This window comes from Tenrec ecaudatus, chromosome 9, assembly GCF_050624435.1.
Source record: "Tenrec ecaudatus isolate mTenEca1 chromosome 9, mTenEca1.hap1, whole genome shotgun sequence".
Lineage (NCBI taxonomy): Eukaryota > Metazoa > Chordata > Mammalia > Afrosoricida > Tenrecidae > Tenrec > Tenrec ecaudatus.
This window is the reverse complement of record NC_134538.1, coordinates 142,923,569-142,942,352: the sequence shown is the minus strand read 5'-3', so window position 1 is coordinate 142,942,352 and position 18,784 is coordinate 142,923,569. Positions and strand designations below refer to the sequence as shown.

Here is an 18,784-nt window from a genome sequence, read left to right as displayed (position 1 = left end):
AATAGATGATAAATATTTGAAAACGAATTAGGTATAAAGGGGCTTCCACGGGAAGCTGTATATGGACCCATGATAGCTAGTTGGTTGCATGTTGCGCTGCCAATCTAAGGTCAGTGGTTGGAACCCACCAGTCTCTCTGCAACCTTGAAAAGATGGAAAGGTTTGGAAATCCGAAGGGGCAGTCCTTCTCTGTCCTATATGGTCACTATGAGTTAGAATCAACCAGATGGCCATGGGTTGTTCTTTTTGGTAAGGGAGACTGTGCAATATACACACACAAGTTGGATACCGTAAAGCGAGAGCACAGCTTGAGAAGAGTAGAAAATAAAAAAGAATGTAATAAAGGTACATACACGGACAATGTGCGGACAATTTCGAGTGTGAAAAACGTACGTTTTCATAGCAATTTCCTAAATGTTTTGAAGATCTGAGTTTTTCTTCTTCAAATGATGTAGTAAAAATTTCAGAACCAATCTTAATATTTATATGTCAATGGATGAGTCATGTTAAATATTTCAGAGGTGGATGAGGTTTGCTCCAAACAACTTTGTAGAAAAAATTCAGACTTTCTTTGAAGGGTTTCTGTGCACACGTGGAGAAGACGTGCCATCTTGTAATAAGACTGGAACATTTTAATAAAGGAGCTTGAGCTCAGGCAGACCCATTTTGGGTTTCAGAACATTTGAATGTTTATTATACCAAACTCACTACCAGTTGGTCAACTCTGATGCGTAGTGACCCAATGGGACAGAATGGATCCTGAGGATTTATGAAGCTATACATCTTGATGGCAGTAGAAAGTTTCATCTTTACCTTCCAGATCAGCTGGTGGGTTCGAATAGCTGACCTTGTGGTAAGCAAACACATAACTTACCACACCACAGGGCTCCTTATTTACTGTAGAGAATCTCTTATTTCTGGGCATTTTTAAAAAGAAATCAAATTGGAACTGCTCGCTAGTCAGTTCCTAATAAACATGAAGTGTTACTTGGGGAAAATTCCAAGTTCATGTAATGTTCACTGTTCAAATCTGTCTTTGGATCAAAGGACAAAATATGAAGTATAACTTGATCTAAATGTTTAGTACAACACAAACTACTCGGGCTAACTAGGCACATTCCCAGACTCACTGCCATTGAGTCCGTTTTGACTCATAGAAACCCTACAAGACAGGATAGAACTGCTCCTGTGGGTTTCTGAGACTGCAATTCTTTTCAGAAATAACAAACCTGGTCTTCCTCCCAAGGAGCAGCTGGTGGTTTCAAACTGATGATCTTGAGGTTAGCAGTTCAATGCATAACCACTACGCCACCAGGCATCCCAGGCTAGCTAGCACTACATTATATTCTGTTTTTTTTTAAATAGGTAAACGGAGTGAAGTGCAGTATATGGCATATGTCCGATATCTCAAAAACTAGAGCTGTAGGGGAAAACTGGGGGCATTTTGGAAACCAGCAGGTCAAATATACCCAGAAACAGGCCTGACATTTGAGCCACCAAACTGTGGGTTGGCCATTGAATAGAATTGACTCTGGGGTACCTGTCGGACTTACATGAATATAAGGCGTGCCAGCTGGCATCCTGGGCCTCCCGTGAATGCTTCTGAGATTACCACAGCCACCCGAGTCGTTTTCCAACCTTGAATCTCACTGCAAAGGGCCTTTAAGAAAGTTTCTGATTCTCAGCCTTTGGAAAGAGAGTGGGTTTGGTGTTTGGGGGCATGAGGCATCAAAGAAAGGACAATGCTAAGAACCCAAGTCCTTTTGGGTGAGAATGCCATCTTTTTAATATTCAGCCACATTACATCCACCCTGACAGAGGTGAGTATAAACTCACAGGAAAATGATTAATCTAACTTTAAAAAAAAGGAAAAAAAATTAATCCCAATTTATTTGGATTACAAAAATAACAGCACACCTAACTCACTCATCACAGTTCAGTTACCAATGCATCCAGAGAGATGAAAAGCATCTTCGAATAAATTGCTTCTTGCCAATACCAATCTCAAGGCATAAAAAATAAGTTTATTTTCATATTTACAAAGCAAACGTGGTTGCCTTTTGGATTCTCATTGGAATTAATAGGTAAGGCTACATTTAAAAGTCAGGACGCTATCCAATCAAAGATGGTATTTGGGGAACATCTCCCGATGCATTTCCTCAGGGAACAACTCTGCATCCTCTTCTACAGATCGGGATTTTATCGAAGGGCGTCAGGCACATCCACCTACAAAATATAGGGGATTTTCTTTCAATAAAACCACATACACAACAAATGGAAGAAAAAAAACCCCAACACCTGCAGGTTATCCATGAGTTGAGATCGAGTCTACTGCAACTAACAAATAACAACTGTGTCGCTTTGGCAGGATCTCGGCGCACATTTGGCTGAAGATGGTCATGTCACCGTATTCGACATTCTTATTATAAACTAAGCCTTAAAATCATTGGCTGTCCGTGGCAAACGCTTTGGACTAGTGCTTAATCCTTTTAGGGTGTGGATTATATGGTCTGGTTTTGTAATGAAGGAAGTTAGATAAACATATATGTCTATATATAGATAATATATTATATGTAGATATACATATGCGTGTGTATCTGCCATCAGTAAATTCTGACTTACAGCAAACAGAGTAGCACTGTCTCTGAGTATCCGAGACTGTAACTGTGTATGGGAGTAGAAAGCCCTGTCTTTCTCCCAGGGAGCAGCTGGTGGTCTCAAACTGCCAACCATGTGGATTACAACCCAACATGTATCACTGCATTAGATCTCTCTCTAGATATAATCTTGGAAGAAGCACAGCCAGAATGCTCCTTAGAGGCAAGATTGTCAAGACGTCATCTCACGTGCTTTGGACATGTTTTTAAGTGAGACCAATCGCCGGAGAAGAGTATCGTGGTGGGTGAAGTAGGGGGAGAGGGAAAAAGAGGAGGGCCCTCAATGAGCTGGACTGACCAGTCGGTGGCTGCAACAATGGGCTCAGACACAGGAACAATTGGGAGAATGGCGCAGGATCAGGTGGTGTTTCATGCTGTTTTACACAGTGCCACTATGAGTCAGAACCAACTAGATGGCACCTAACAACAACAACAACACATGGTGGAGCTTCTGCAAAGAGGGCATCATGGCTCTCACAGGATTAAGATACCGGGGAAATGACCCAGGTACACCGTTCAGTTGGAAAGGTACTCACTCCTGTGCCTGCTCCTAGCGTTTCAAACTTGGTGTGCAGGCTCTCGCCTACTGAAATAGGGAGCATGTCAATACATACTTGGAGAGGGCACTAGGGCCCCATCATGATGTGGAGGCCAGCTCCCTGCCTGCTCTCGGTCACTCACCCGCCTCAGCTGTCTGATGCTGCTTCCCCGGATGGCTTCCATAAGGTTGTCGTGGGCGGATCTCTGTGGGGTAGACGGTCTTGAGCTGTCTTCTGTTTTCTTCTCTTGGACGGACCTCAGGGAGTTTTTTATTTCCTTTAGGATATTGTTGGACTGTTTCTTCCCTTTCTTCCCTTTTTTCTTTTTCTGTCCATTTTGTAGTACCCGCTGAGCACTCTCCTGCTGCTTGATAACTTCGGCAATGTTTCGGGTGATTAGCTTTGTTTCAGGGAGTGGAGGAGGGGGAGGGGGAGGAGGAGGTGCCAGGGCTTGTGGGGGAGGAGGGGGCGGAGGAGGCGGTGGTGGCGTGGCCACTGGAGAGGGAGGCCGGCTCCTCACACTTTGCACTTTCTTGGGAAGTTTGGGGGACGACCAGGGAGACTGCCTGGGAGATGGGTAAGGGGACGAGCCGGGAGTTCCCCTTTGCCAGATTTTGGTCCTCAGGTTGGCTCCTCCATCGTATCCCTCCTGCTGTTTCTGCTCCTGCATCCGCTTTTGCCTCTGTTTATCCATATTCCGTGTCAAAAGGCTCGTCATGCTCATTCGTGGTCCTGGGAGCTCAAAATGGTACCCGAGCCTCAGCAGCGTGGTGTTGTCCTTCAGCAGCTTGACGATCTCCATCTCCACCTGGCTGCCCATGATGTGCCTCTGATTGTGGAAGCGCAGCTCGGTGAGCACCGTGTTGTGCTGCAGGGCTCTCATGATGGCCAGGATCCCCTTGCCCGTGATGAAGTTGGACTCCACGTTGATGTTGGTGATGTGCTCATTGACCTTGAGCATCTCCGCGATGGCCACAGCGGCACTGTCATCGGCGTGCGTGTTGGCCAGACTGAAGGTCTTCACCACCGTGTTGTCCTTGAGCGCCTCAGCGAAGTGGACGAGAGTCGGTGTTGTGATGTTCTCTATATTGTTCAAATTGACTTCTGTGGTGTCCGGGTCATTGTTTTTGATCTTTTCCAAAGCATCCTCGATAACCGTGGGATTTCCACACGGGTGAATGGCCGCAGGCGACTCTGCGTTCCTCCTGCTTTGGCCATTGGTTAAATTTATGTTTTCTATTTGACTTTTGAATGTCTTTGGCTTAGAGTTGTCTGAATCGGCGGCTCCATTGTCATTGACAGTTCCATTGATGGCTTTTGCATTTTCGACGGTTCCTTCCTCTTTGTGGCTATTTCCTTCCTCCTCTTCCTCCTCCTCTTCCTCTTCGTCCTGGGACTCCTCCTCTTCCTCTTCTGTGTACACCTCCTCAGAAAGCTCACTGTTCGTTTCAGTGAAGATGAGCTCTTCCTCGCTCTCCTCTTTGTCTTCTTCTGCAACCTAAAGAGTATGAACGACAATCATGAAGGTTTGCACCGTCACGTACATGGTTTAAATCTAGGAGCGTAGCATAGAAAGGGTGAAGTTAATAATCTGTGTCTGACAGCACCAGCTCAGGTGGCCAATGTGAACATTTCATTTTATTTCCTACATCAGCTTTTGGCAAACGTGCACATACCTTTGCTGCTGTGTGCTGGGTCGTGAATGCCAGCTCATGACAATGCTATAGGACAGACAGACCTATTCAGTAGGATTTCTAAGGCTGTAATCATGGAAAGGAGCCAGGGTGGCATAGTGGTTATGCCTTGGGCTGCTACCCATAAGGGGGGCACAAGGTGGGCAGTCTTTCTACTCCTACCACAGGAGAAAGATACGATTTTCTACTCCCATGAAGAGTTACACTTTCGGAAGCCCACAGGGGCAGTTCTACCCTGTCCTATAGGATCTCAGTAAGTCAAAATTGCCTCAACGGCAGTGAGTGTATTGAATCACGTGACGCATACTGTCACGTTTTTATTCTGAAGAGTGGTTGGTGAGTTTATACCAATAACCTGCTGACGAACAGCCCAGTCCTTACCCATTGGACCAGCAAAGACATTTTAGAGAATCAATATCCAGAATTCCATCTACTGAGTCAAAGTACAGTATCAGCCGGCCAACTGGAGCAAGTCAGTCAGAACTTAGGCTTTGGAAAAACAAAAACAAAACCTCCTTGACAAATGCGTGGCTCTCTTGTGGAGCAAATGGTTAAGCACGGAACTACTATCCCAATGGTTAGCGGTTCCCACCTACCCGAAGAGATGCCTGGGAAGAAAGCCCTGCTGATCTGCTTCCAAAAGGTCACAGCCATGAAAGCACGATGGGAGGCAGCTCGACTCTGAAACACCTGGGGTTGCCGTGAGTCAGAATCAACTTAACTGCCACCGGTTTTGCTTTGTTGTTGTTTTTATTAATCACCGGCCTTGAACAATTTGGTTCTTAGACTATGCACAGTTTAGTAATTCACATCCTCTCTTCTGCAATCACCATCGATCCTTATTCCTCTACCCCAAAGAGACCAAGGACAACCAAAAATACATGACATGTTAATGAGTTCGCTTGTGTAACCTTAAAAAACTCTTCCCCAGGTTTGTCTTGTATAGCAGATGTGGCAGGAACCAGTTGCTCTCCCCTTGGCTTGGTCCATCATGGCACTCTGTGCTCCTTCAGCATTTCTGTCCCCGGGAGTGGCGGTCTGGCACAGGGGCTTGCAGACCCACCTCACCAGAGAGCTGTGGCTAGACGTAGCCATGACCTGGAAGGGAAGCCCAAGGGACAGGGCTCCTGCTCAGGATAATGGGAAGCCTGAAGCCAGTTCTTCACAGAAAACAATTCAGTTCACTCTTTTCAGTAACTCGATACCCACTCTAGAGCTGGGCTGAGATGAACTGTGCAAGGAGCAGACCAGGTAGGCAAGATAGTCACTTTTGACACCTACTAGAGTCTGCCCATAATGTGGGACAGCAGAGAACGGTAGAAAATCTTGTAGTAAGTGTTGCCTTAGCCAATGGTCTTAAATTATTTAGCACGCATCAATAATGAAAGGCCTAGAGGCGGCATGATTTCATTCTACCTTTGCCATTCTTGTTTGCAAGACGACCAAGTGTCTCCCTCCTCCGTTCCCTTTCTTGCTTTCATTTCTGATGAAAAAGAACAGCAACAAAAAACCCTGAAAACTGCTGAAAGTCGGCAGGCCTTTTTCTCCTGCTATCATTTTAGGTCCTTTATGCGTCTTCTCGGAAGCTCTAGGGTTGTCTCCTGTCCCCTGAGCCCCATTCTTCTCTCTACTCTGGCAGAGGTGCTTGACCTCTGGGCTCCTGCTGCCAGAGGCACGTGGGAAACAGTGCGCTCCCCTCCTGGTTTGTTTGTCCAGTTGCTACCACAAAACAGTCTCCACTTGTTTGGAGTGGCAGGCACCAAATGATGGCCTGGGAAGGGGTCAGTGTCTCCTAGAATGGCTTGTCCAGTCTTAATTTACACCCACTTATTTTAGAGTAGGAGGGAGGGTAATACTGTGCATGCATGTGTCTGTCTGTCTGTCTGTGTGTATGCGTGTGCATGTGTGTGGAGGGAGAGAGAGAGAGAGAGAGGAGACAAGCACACATGCACACATGAATATACAGAAGGAAAGAAATGTACAAATGTGCTTGACACAATGGATGCATGGAGTGTGATAAGTTATACAAGCCCCCAATAAAAATGATGTTTTTAAAGGAGAGAGAAGGCACAAGTAGAACCCAAAACCCGGGAGAAAGATTGAGACTCTAAAGCCCAGTTTCGCTCGCTCGCTCACTCGCTCACTCACTCACTATTCACTGTCTCACTCATTCACTCACTGTCTCACTCACTCACTCACCCACTGTCTCATTCATTCATTCACTCATTCACTGTCTCACTCACTCACTCATAAAAAAAATTAAGTAAAGCCCAGTTTCTTGGCATATGTGAGCACAGAGAAAGCCTCCCGGGCCCAACAGTAGAGCAGATGGACTAACTAGAGACAGGAAAGAAGTGTAAGTAGACTTTCCTCACACCTCACTACAAATCCCTTTGCATGTTGTTGATAGGGGCCTTCATGTAAGCTCTGGCTCATAGCGATAGCCCGTTGTACAGCAGAAGAAAACACTGCCTGCCCCCCCAACGTTCCTCACAGTCATTACCACATTTAAGCCTATTGTTGAAGCTACTGTGTCAATCCATCACCTGGGCTATTCCCCTCTTACTGACCCTCTGTTTTATTAAGCGTAATGTCCTTCTCCAGAGGCTGGTCCCTGCTGATATGTCAAGTGCATAAAACTGATAAGGGCTTGGGTAAGGAGAGCCTTATTCCACAAAGTGGCATCTTGTGATTTTTAATACTTGAATTTGTTTGCTTGTTTTGCAGAAGACTTGCCCATGGCAATCATCATTGGATCTCTTGACTGCTGTTTCCATGGGTGTGGATTGTGAACCCAAATAAAATGAAATCTTTGCCCTCAGTCTCTTCTCCATTTATCATAACATTGTTTATTGGTGTCCACTTGACTGGGCCAAGAGTCTCAGTGGTTTGGCACTTGAGAGCTCCCCATGATGTGATCTAACATAACAACTTCTTGTAAGCAAGCAGTTGTGGGAAGATTAGGGTGGAGGCAAGCCCTTTCTCAGATCACAACTTGGATGATACTTCCTCCGGGATATAGCCAACATGATATGTAAGTAGACGCTGTGGAGAACTCCTTTGCCTTTTCTGCTGGGTCTTGATCCTCCATCTAGTTTGCCAACCTCTGGTTCTTTGGGCTTGAGCCAACGGCCCACCCTATTGTCTGCCAATCCTGGAAGTATCAGTGGTTTCCTACCATCTCCCATCAGGCCTGCCAATCTTGGAATCAACCACTCTGCAGTCATGCCCAACCTGTTAACATTCACCAATCTGAGGTTTTCCTAAATCTTGGCTTCCCTTTTGCTTCTTGTTAGTCAGCCCAATAAACTGCAGGAGTCAGGAGAAGCCTCCAGCTTAACGTCCGGCCCACAGACTTGAACAACACTCGACTTGCCTGTTTCTATAACCATATGAATGGAATGATACACCGCGTTCTACATTTTCTTTTGAATTTTGCTTGAATTCCAGGCAGTAGCTCCTGTCAAAATTATCCACAGCATTTCTAAATTATCCACAGCAAAAATTTAGGTGCGTGCAATATTAATGATATTGTTGGACAATTCCGCATTTGGTTGTTATCATTTTTGTAAAAGTAGTCACGTGGTTGGGTTTCTTCCAGTCTTTTGGCCAGTTAGCTGTCTTCTAAGTTTCTTGGCTTCCAGCATTGCGGGAGTGTTGAGACATTTCTCTTGGTATCTGGAGCCTTGGTTTTCGTTTTGGGGGTTATTTGAGCCAGTGCCTTTAGGGCCACTTGGGTTTTGCATACCCACTTATAATTCTCGTCCATCTTAGCTGTGTGTGTGTGTGTGTGTGTGTGTGTGTGTACATCTAGCTGTTTCAGAATCTGGAGGAAAGGAGCGGTCTCAAAATCTAAAATATACTGCCTTTCAAGCCACCTGTCCAGGCTCTGTCTGGAGGACAGTTTCCCTTCAAATTGCACAACACAATAAACACAATGGATGGCGTTGGGTTGCCTAGAGAAAGATGTGGAACGGCAGGTATTTGGTTCCATGTGTGTATTTACCACCGTAAAAACAGATGGCCCTGGACTGACTGCATCCTATATGGTTATCCGGCCACTTAAGTTATCATCTAACATTTAGAGAATACTTCTTACAGAAGGTGTTCTTTGACACCCCCTCCAACTCTCCCTGCCCATTGTTCCCATAGCATTGGACGTTCCCTAATTAAGAAACGGTTATACTCTATTGCTTGCCCTTTTCACCATCAGTTGTTACCTGGATGTGGGGAGGGACCACTCCTGCTTTGAGCACTTGGCACAGTGTTTAATGCACACAGTGGCCCGGTCAATATTTGCACAGGGCTCTAACTTTGTGGAGCAGCTGAGATCCAGGACAAGGCACAGGAGAGGGGACAGATAGCATTGGGCGGGGGAAAGGATAAACGATCCCAGTTTGCCTAAAACTGAGGGATTCTCCAGGACCTGGGTTTTTAGTTCTAACCTCTCGAACTAAACCTGGACTGTCTGAGGTGATTGGTCACCCTACCTGGGAGACCTCTGAACAGAGCCCACTAGAAGGGGGGAAAGTCCCCGGTACAGAAGTTTGCCACACACAAAACACAAATGGTGCCTACTTTGCCCATTTGTCTGGCACTAGGACAGTCTGTGCTATCCAGGTCACCTGTGTGCCATTGTGAGGGACTTCATTCTGGTCCTGGCGAGAATAAGGGTGGAGAAGTGGCAGTCGGGGGAGGAGATGGGAGGGACCTGGCAAGGTCAGGAGAAAGGGAATGTTGAGACATACTGGGGATAAATTAGGCAACAAAGAGGAGGCTGCCAACCATTTCTCCTGGTTGCCTTCCTGGCATCATTGGCATTATGATGAGCTTCTGGTTCTTCCCATAAAAAGGTGGTTAAATTTAGACAGATCACTAAAACCTCTCAGGGTTTCAAGCGACTATGGCACCGCTCAGTAATTCCTGGACTTTGTTGGCGGTGTTTTAATCAGATGCCATAGATTAGATTCTGACTCACGAGGACCCTATCCATGTCAGAGCAGAACTGCTTTCCGTGGGGTTTTCAATGACTGATTTCTAGAAGGAGATTGCTAAGTCTGTCTTCTGAGATCCTTCTGGTGGACTGGAACCTTCAACCTTTAGGTTAGCAGCCCAGCTCATTAACCGTTTGCACCACACAGGGACTAACTTCAGCCTGAATCAGAATCCCCTGGAGGGCTTGTTAAACCACACACTGCGAGTTCCACCCCCAGGATCCCTCATTCTATAGGTGTGGGGTGAAGATGTGGCATTTACCGCTTTAAGAAATTGCCAGTGATGCTGATGCTCTTGGTCAGGTGCCTAGATTTTGAGAATAGGGTCTTTGTGCCAGCCGACGACCTTAGTTTGACTTTCAGCTCCACTTACAAGCCGTTACTTTCAAGTGCATTCTACACCTCTCCTGGCTGAGATGGCTGCTCGGCAACAAGGTAAGAATTCCACAAGCTATCTGAGTTAAATGCTCCGGTACCCCGTAGGTACTCAAGTGAGAACTACACCCTTACCTCTCCACTGTCCCTGGAAGACTGACACAGCACAGGCTTGGGTGAATCAGGTGGGCAGACGGCTGTCAGTCACAGAGCACAAATGGTTCTGCCCTCAACACCTAGCCTTTGGAAACAATCTAACCAGAGGCACCCCCGGAAGGAAAGCCAGGTGATCTTCTCTAGTCAGTCTGAACCACCCCATGGAGCAGTCCTCCCCCCACACCCCCTGGGGTCACCATGAGTCTGAATCCACTCAAGCGCACCTAACAGCAATCCCTGAGCAGATGCCCCCTGGGTGCTGGCTTTCACTTCCAGTGGTGTTAAGGCACCGCCCATCCCCAGAGCTGCTTTGAGCCTGTCCCCTGGGGCAGGGACGGATTGACACCCTTCACTAGCCAGCTTCTGCTCAGCAACCCTTGTGACTACAGACAGCTGGCCCCAGGGAAAGTGGAGTAGGAGAAAAATTAACTAGCTGAGAAAGGAATCCACGTTCATCAACACGGCTGTCTCTCTAATTGAGCTGATAAGCCGTGGCGGCGCTAAAGGAAAGCCGTGGCAGGCTCAGGTGGGTCCATCAACAGCTGACAACAGCTTTACCCTTCCTGTCCCATCGTGGCATCATGACACGATGACCTTCAAACGCCTTGCTTGGGTGACGGCGATGGTGGCAGTATGTTCCAGGTGTTCGGGGACCGTTTTATTCTTCTTATGAATGACATTCTTGAATAACTTTTTAAAATGATATATTTATTAGATGATCTATTTTTATCCAACTTCTGACACTAGTTCTCACACAAAGAAGAAACCTCTGAAAAATATGGTTGTGTAGGGATTGACTGTCCCCAATCCCGGCCCTGTCCTGGGTGTCCTTCCTTTCCACCTCCACCTCCAACCCCCAGGATAAGTGGCCACCGTGGCCTTGGCAGACCTTGGCCTGAATCCCAATGGCCCGTCCTGCGATGATTGACATGGACAGAGCTCACACATAACTTGCTACAAATGTGGCCCCCACAGCCTATCATCAGGATCATCTACCAGCGCCCAGATTAGAGCCCTGGAAGCCTTGCCCTTGGCTCCAGGCCGTTTCGATTGTAGACCATTCCAGGGGAGTGCAGCATGTTTCAACAGTGGCCGTTGACTTGGAATCTTCTACAAATGCAGGCACCCCCCCCCCCTGTTAGGTTAATGTTCTCCTTACTGTGGCCCAGAAGGTCAAATTTGAATTATGACTCATTTGTCAAATTGATAGTAACATTTGCTGGGCAGTGAATGAGAGATGAGTAGACCTGGGCTCTTAAGATAAGCACATTTCCTGGCTTCAGAGTCCCCATCGTAAAGTCGGAAGGGATCTCAGGAGCTGTCTATGCCGTTGCTTAATGTGAGTCCTCGGACGGGTTTCAGGACATGCATGATCGTCTTGAAACTCTGCACACCAGTGTCTGTCTATAGCCACATGCACACGAGGACCCACGGGTATTGTAATAAGGGACTTCTTCATTTATACATGTAATATTGGCCTTAACTCCCTCCGTGAACAGATGCCCCAAATGGCTTTCCCAACACAGGTGTTTATGACACTACATTTGTGACTAAAGACAGCTGGGAAATCGAATCCTGCGGACACGACTATCTACGTGTGGCTGAGCAATGTCATGGCAGGGTGGGGACTAGACATTCAGGCGCCCTAGTCCTCAGCCCTGTGTTCATATCACCACCCACACTTCTTCTTGGTGTTAGAGGGAAAAAAGAGTTCCCTTTACAGTAGCCGTCCTCACAATCAAAGCAACCACAGTGTGTCTTTACAGGTTCACAAAGAAAAGGAGGGATGGAGAGAAGGAAGAAGCGGGGGGCAGGCAGGCAGGAAGGAAGGAAGGAAGGAAGGAAGGAAGGAAGGAAGGAAGGAAGGAAGGAAGGAAGGAAGGAAGGAAGGAAGGAAGGACGACCCACATCAGAAATAAGCATTATGTCACACCAACAACGCACAGACATGTCTGGCAAAAATATCAAAACCTCAACCTGAATTATTTCCCCCCTTGAATGTTTGCCTTTTGGTTGATGAGACCCCAGTTAGACGGTGATGTGCCGTGACCCAGAGTGGCTGCAGAAATTACCCGAGAGACCTGAGCAAACATTCAGTAGCAGGCACAAGTGTGCTGCATAAAGGACAGTGAGGAGGGGGAGAGGGTTAGAGGGGACAGGAGTAGCCAAGGGAAAACCCCGAGCGCCTACCTTTCCACACTCCCCCAGCCTCTCCTTCTCCAGCAGTTTTTGGGACTCCTTTTCCCAGTAGGCCATCAGTGCCTCTCTGCTGAAGTTCCCTGTGGGAGTTTTCTCAGTCAAACTCTTTTGCCTCAGCCCCACAGGCAGGCTGTGATCAGGTTCAATGTCTTCCAACTCCCTCTCCAGCTCCTTCAGCTCCTCAGCCGAAAGGGAGGCGAGCAGTTCATCCTCATCGATGGACTCATATTTGCTAAGTCCTCTTCGGTAGCCAAAGGTAGACATGGTCCCCGCTTTGTCAGAGCCGCGAAGAGCTTGACGAACCAGGCATTCAGGGCAGCGAGAAGCAGGCAGGGAGGCGAGTGGGCAGGCTGGCCAGCAACTGGTGCTCAGAGGAGCTGTGATAGCCTTTTAAGAGTGGTGATACAAGGCTCTGACAATGCAGAGAGGGATGAAGGCATGGGCTGTTTTAAGCATCAGACGTCAGCGAGCCATTTGAACACAAACAATGTCACATCGGTGGTGGTTGGAGGTCTCAGGAGCAGTGGGGATTATTGACATAGTGGCCAGCGCCATATTTAGCTGAGCCCGGCAGCTCATGAGGACAGTCCGGGAGGGACAGGGACAGACAGGGAGCACATGGGCCTTTATGTTTTTTTTGGACTTTTCAGTTAACCAAGTGCTTTAGTAGAATCCTCCTCATAATAGCGCTAGTCGTTTGGAAGAGTAATAGTACCCTCATTTTATGGATTTTTTTGTTCAAGAAATGAAGTGGAAAATTCAAGGTCAGACAACTGGAAGTGAAAAACTAGCATTTCCCTCAACAGAATGGTTTCCTTCTTTCCAACGTAGATTTTAGTAAAAAGAAAAACAAAACAAAAAAACAACCCAAAAAAACTAGATCTACGAATAAAACTTAAAGAAGATAAATAACACTGAGTACTATTTATTGAGGATGAACACTAGTCAGGCAAATATTAAGTACTTTTACATGTTTTATCTCATTAACCCTATGAGTCCTAGTTTGTGTATTACTACTCATAGTTTACTAGGACACAAAAAAGTTCGGTAAATAGGTCAGCGTCACAGGGCTCAAAAGCTGTAGAGCTAGAATTTGAATGCAGACTTGTATCTTGGTTGAAAATTGAAGACATGTTAGTTATATTTGAGGGAGTTTCCCAAAGTTTGTGGAAAAATTCAATTATCTTTTAATTCCATTTTTTCCATAGACATTCTGAAGCGCCTGTGTTTGTGTGTCCTCTCCTCAACATGATTAAGTTCCAAAAATAAGATTGTTATGTGAAAATATGGAATAACCACAAAATGGAACTTGACTACATCATTACATAACTCCCAGTCTACAGAGAATCATTGTCCAGCCAAGTTAACACATAGCCTTAACCATCAAAGTCAACATTACTCTCTCCTTCTATCTCAGCATTTGTTATTGCCAGATGTATGCTGTTAAGGAACAAAGCAGTTGAATAGAAAACATTCATTCGGTTGGATAGAAAAGTTCTTTTAGATTCTTCTAGCTCGCAGATGTTTTGCCATTGTTGTAATCAGTACATGAGGACAGGGTGTATAAAGTTTATGAAAAATATTCCATTATCTTTCCATCACACAAACTAGCCTTTAAAAGTTCATGGAAGAATGGAATGAAAAGATAATGGAATTTTTCTAATTGTAAACCCCCTGTTTGTGTGCATGTGTGTGTGTATGAAATATATAATATATATTTGGTACATATTCACAGAGTCTTATCACATTAATATACATAACTTACCAGATGTCATGAATATGTCACATTAGCATATATGCATGTAAATATTGATTAGAATGTACATGTTTAGAAATACATATATGCACATCTAAAAAAATCAAACTCAGTGCCATTGAGCCAATGCTGACTCATAGCAACCCCACAGTGGGTTTCTGAGACTGTAACTGTTTATGGAAATAGAAAGTCCAATTTCTCTCCTGAGGAGCTGCTGGTGGTTTCAAACTGCCGACCATGTGGATAGCGACCCACTGTGTAACCACTACACCACCAGGGCTCCTGTATGTACATATATCAACAAGTTTATCAACACATGCATGTTTACATATGAACAGCATGGGTTGCTTGCAGGCTTGGGGAGTCTGAGTAGTGCTGTCATGAGCATTTGCATGCAAGTCTCGGTATGGTCATCTAAGTTCACGTCCCTTGGTAGATGCCTAGGAATGGAAGGTGAAGTGGTGCAGCTGCGAGCCCTCCGGTCACACAGCCCAACGCGAGTCTGCTCTGGGTCTTTCCAGCTGCCTTCTCCACCGAGAAATAACCCATAACTGGACTCAGCACAATGAGGAACACCTAAGTAGGGCTTAACTGTTATTATTTCTATGGCCATCGTCTCTAAATTTTAAAAATCAGACAAATGGATGATCTCAAAACAGATTTTTTTCTTCTAGTTCTGAAATCTTTTGATGGGACAGAGAAGTCACGGTCTGCTTTGATCAAGATGCCAGCCTTGGGAACCTTATGGGGTGCTTCCACTCTCTTCTGTAGGTTTGTGATGGAAACAGGATATTTTTGGTGACCAGGTTCTTAATGCTCTATGCCAATAGTTACTCCCTTAAACTCAACTGTGGTTGAGAACTTTAATATATATCAGATTGTTTATTTATCTATCAAACAGCAAAACAAATAGCACCTGCCCCCCCCCCTTGGCATACCACACACAAACCAAAAGGTCACACGTCCACCATTGATTCTAACTAATAGTGACCCTACAAGATCGAGCAGAACTGCCCCTGTGGGTTTATGAGGCTGTACATCTTTTTTAATCATTTTATTGGAAACTCTCATAGATATTATAACAATCTGTAATTCATTTACATCAAGCATAATTGTACAATTACGGCCACCATCATTTTCAAAACATTGTCTTCTTGAACTCTTTGATATCAGCTCCCCTTTATCCCATCTCCCACCCTACCCCCCTCCCCCAAGAACACTTATTCTTATAAATAGTTATTATTAGTATATCGGGGCCACATTATACCATCCACTGTATATGTTCCCCTATAGCTCTGTTATTTGTTCCCTTCAAGTGGGGTTATACAGCTGAGACTACAGCTATGAGAGTAGAAGGCCCTGTCTTTCTCCCGTGGAGTGGGTGGTTCTGGTCATTTCAATCTGACCTTGTGTTTAACAGCCCCATGCCTACCCACTACACCAGCATCTATCTATCTATCTATCTATCTATCTATCTATCTATCTATCATCTATCTATCCATCTACCTATCCTACTGCTATAAAATCCATTCTATCGAAACCCAAAACCAAGCTCACTGTCTTCAAGTTGATTCCAACTAATAGCGACAGTACAGAATAGAGTAAAAATGCCCTTATGGATTTCCAAGACTATCATTTCTCCCACAGAGTGGCTGGAGAGTTTGAACTGCTGAAGTTACACTTGCAGCCCAACTTATAACTCACTCTGACACCAGGGATCCTAGTCACACAACACAAAGGGTCTTGAAAAGTCCATGGAATAATTCCATCATCAGAAGCCTCCCCCACTCCATGTGAGTGTATGAAAAATAAAGCATATGTGCAAATGATGACAAGGTTTTTCTTCCTCTCCACAGTTATGATATTCTGACCACTGTGTACCAGCTTCTGGGAGAAAGGCAGGGCTTGCTCCTCCCTTGAAGAACTACTTTCGGAAACCCAAAGGGACAAAGAGTTGCTATTGAGTCGGCATCCTGAGTAGTAAGTAAGTGAGTGAGTGAGTGAGTGAGTGACTACCAGTTTCTGGACATATAAGAATGTACAAAAATTAATGGGATTATGTCTTACTCTCTCTTGTGTTTGTAAAATTTCCATAACACTTTATATTATAGATATGCATCGCTTAATGTCCATGATATGTTCTGCGAAATAGAATGCTATTTGGTTTGGACATTTTGGGAGCACCTATCAGAACACAATGGGTACAGGCTTCAGGTCGTTCTTGTCTCTGCTGCTGCCTCTGCTGCGGTGAGAGCTGCTGGGGGAGGCTGGAGGAATGGCAGTGCAGCAGCAACAGCTGAGAAGGCAGCAGTGGGAACAGAGACAGGAGGCAAGTGGAGAGGAGTGGAGCCAGCTCAACCTGCCTGACATCCTGCCCGTCTGAGCAGCAGGAGCAGCCTGGGTGCTGCAGCTCCTATACCTCTGCCTCCCACTGTGTAAACCCCAAGAACCTACGCTCAGAGTCCCCTAGCTATAGCCCACCTATGATACAGTGCTGTAAGAGTCTGGGTTTGGGAGCTTAAAAATCATTAAAGGGAAATAATAAACAAAGGGGAGCTGTTTTCCTGTTAGGACACACACACACCCTTCCTTAATGGAACCACAGAAGTATATGCAGCTGGAGGTTGCCTAAATTAGAAATGTATATCTGTATTTCTATTTGATAATTCTGAGTACACACTATGCTCCAGCTTAAAATTTAGATGTGGGAGATAGAGCAGTAAACAGAACTAAGCCCCTAGACAATTCTCATATATACATTAAAACGTAAACACAGAGCATGCCGTCCAGAAAGGAGTTCAGTGGAGAAGAACAAAGGCGGAGAAGAGATTTTAGGGATGATCCTTTGGAGAAGGTGACTTGGAACACAGACCTGGAGAAGTTAGGGATTGATGCCCGCAAATTGTCATACGTATTCTGTGTTACTATTAAATAACTGATTGGGTCTGCTTAAAAATCACAGCTTCTCAGATTCCAAATATATCAAACCTCTATGATCTCTTGGCCATACAGCATGTATTTTAACGCTTCAATGAAAAGAGTGTATTTCCAATAGCACATTCTTCGTTCTGTGCCTCAACTCATTAGACGGTTCTTTCTATTGTAGTAAAACAGATCTCTTGGGAAGACAGTCCATCTGGTTTCGTTTTCTCATCAGAACATCTCAAAATAAGCAGTCTCCCATGAGCTTTTACTTGCACTCTTGTGTGGCTCACGAGTGTCTCTGGAAGTGACTCCAGGATGGAGTGGTTAGAGTGGTTTTCAAAGTGTCAACATCACTGGGGGTGGGGTGGGAGGGGTGAGGGATGGGGTGGGGGGTGAGGGATGGAGTGGGGTGGGAAGCAACAAACCCATGACCTCTTGGGGGCACAGCTTGAGAACAGTGGCATTTAGGTATTCTGGTACATTTATTAAAACTCACTCATGGGTTAGCCATCACACTTCATTGTCATACTTAGAAGACTAGAATTATTCAATCTATTTGGGAAACTTTTCTTGGGTGACCTTAACATCACAATCTGACCCTAGCGAGACTCAAGTACAATGAATAATTTATATCTCCTTGCAACCTTCTCTATATTGAGAAAATAATCAGTCTAGGCAATAACAGTTTTTATTTATGGAATATTTAATTGGCCACATTGTGTTTGCCTTTGACCCATGATGACTCTGTATCATAGAATACAATGTCGGGGGCCTGATCCATCTTAATGATCATTGGTGTACTTGAATCCATTAATAATGGCCAGGACTGTCTATATTTTGAAATTGTATTAATGTATTTCTATTTCTAACCACCCAGGAGAACGGTGAGGTTTTCTAATCCCATTAAGATTCACAGACCTGAGCTGTATGAGCCCCCAATAAAATGATTTAAAAACAAATTTACAGACCTAGAAACCCTACATGTAGTCACGGTGGTGCCACTCGATGGCGGTGCATTATTTATAACCATTGCCAGATAAATGAGAACCGTAGATGAAATATTTAACACAAATGAGCGTATCTAACTAATACCTTATTTCTTTTGTTCCTCCGGCCTGTTCTATAATAAGTCATGTCTTTCATAGATTTAGGAGGCATCATTTCAATGATTGGACAGGAACGTCAACAGCCCAGGACTCAGAGAGGCATGTCATTTTGCTGAACTAAAATCTGTACCCTCAGGTTCAAGCATGCCTCATGAGGCTACTGAGAAAATCTCCATTTAGGTTTCGTGTTGGCACATACAGCTCAATCCGCTCCAAACCAAAATCTGGATTCCTGGTTTGTCTGCTTTCCCCGCCCCCATCCCGACTGCCCCCCAGAGGTTTCCACATTCAGTCATTCTCTTCTGCCTGAGCCTGGGCCTTAAAGGCGGCTCCTCCTCCTGTCACGTTCATGGTCACAGTCAGCACAAGGCCTGGGCTCCTGC

The 18,784-nt window shown here is 45.3% G+C and overlaps 1 protein-coding gene across 1 annotated transcript; it reads right to left on the bottom strand.

Annotated features, from left to right (window-relative positions):
• Nucleotides 1–2,199: 2,199 nt before the first annotated feature.
• Nucleotides 2,200–12,878, bottom strand: LMOD2 (leiomodin 2). The gene is made up of 3 exons (XM_075557708.1): nt 12,602–12,878; nt 3,339–4,687; nt 2,200–2,226 (listed from the first exon to the last, which is right to left on the bottom strand). The coding sequence occupies exons 1-3, from the start codon at nt 12,876–12,878 to the stop codon at nt 2,200–2,202; spliced, it is 1,653 nt and encodes a 550-aa protein (XP_075413823.1).
• Between the last annotated feature and the right edge of the window lie 5,906 nt (nt 12,879–18,784).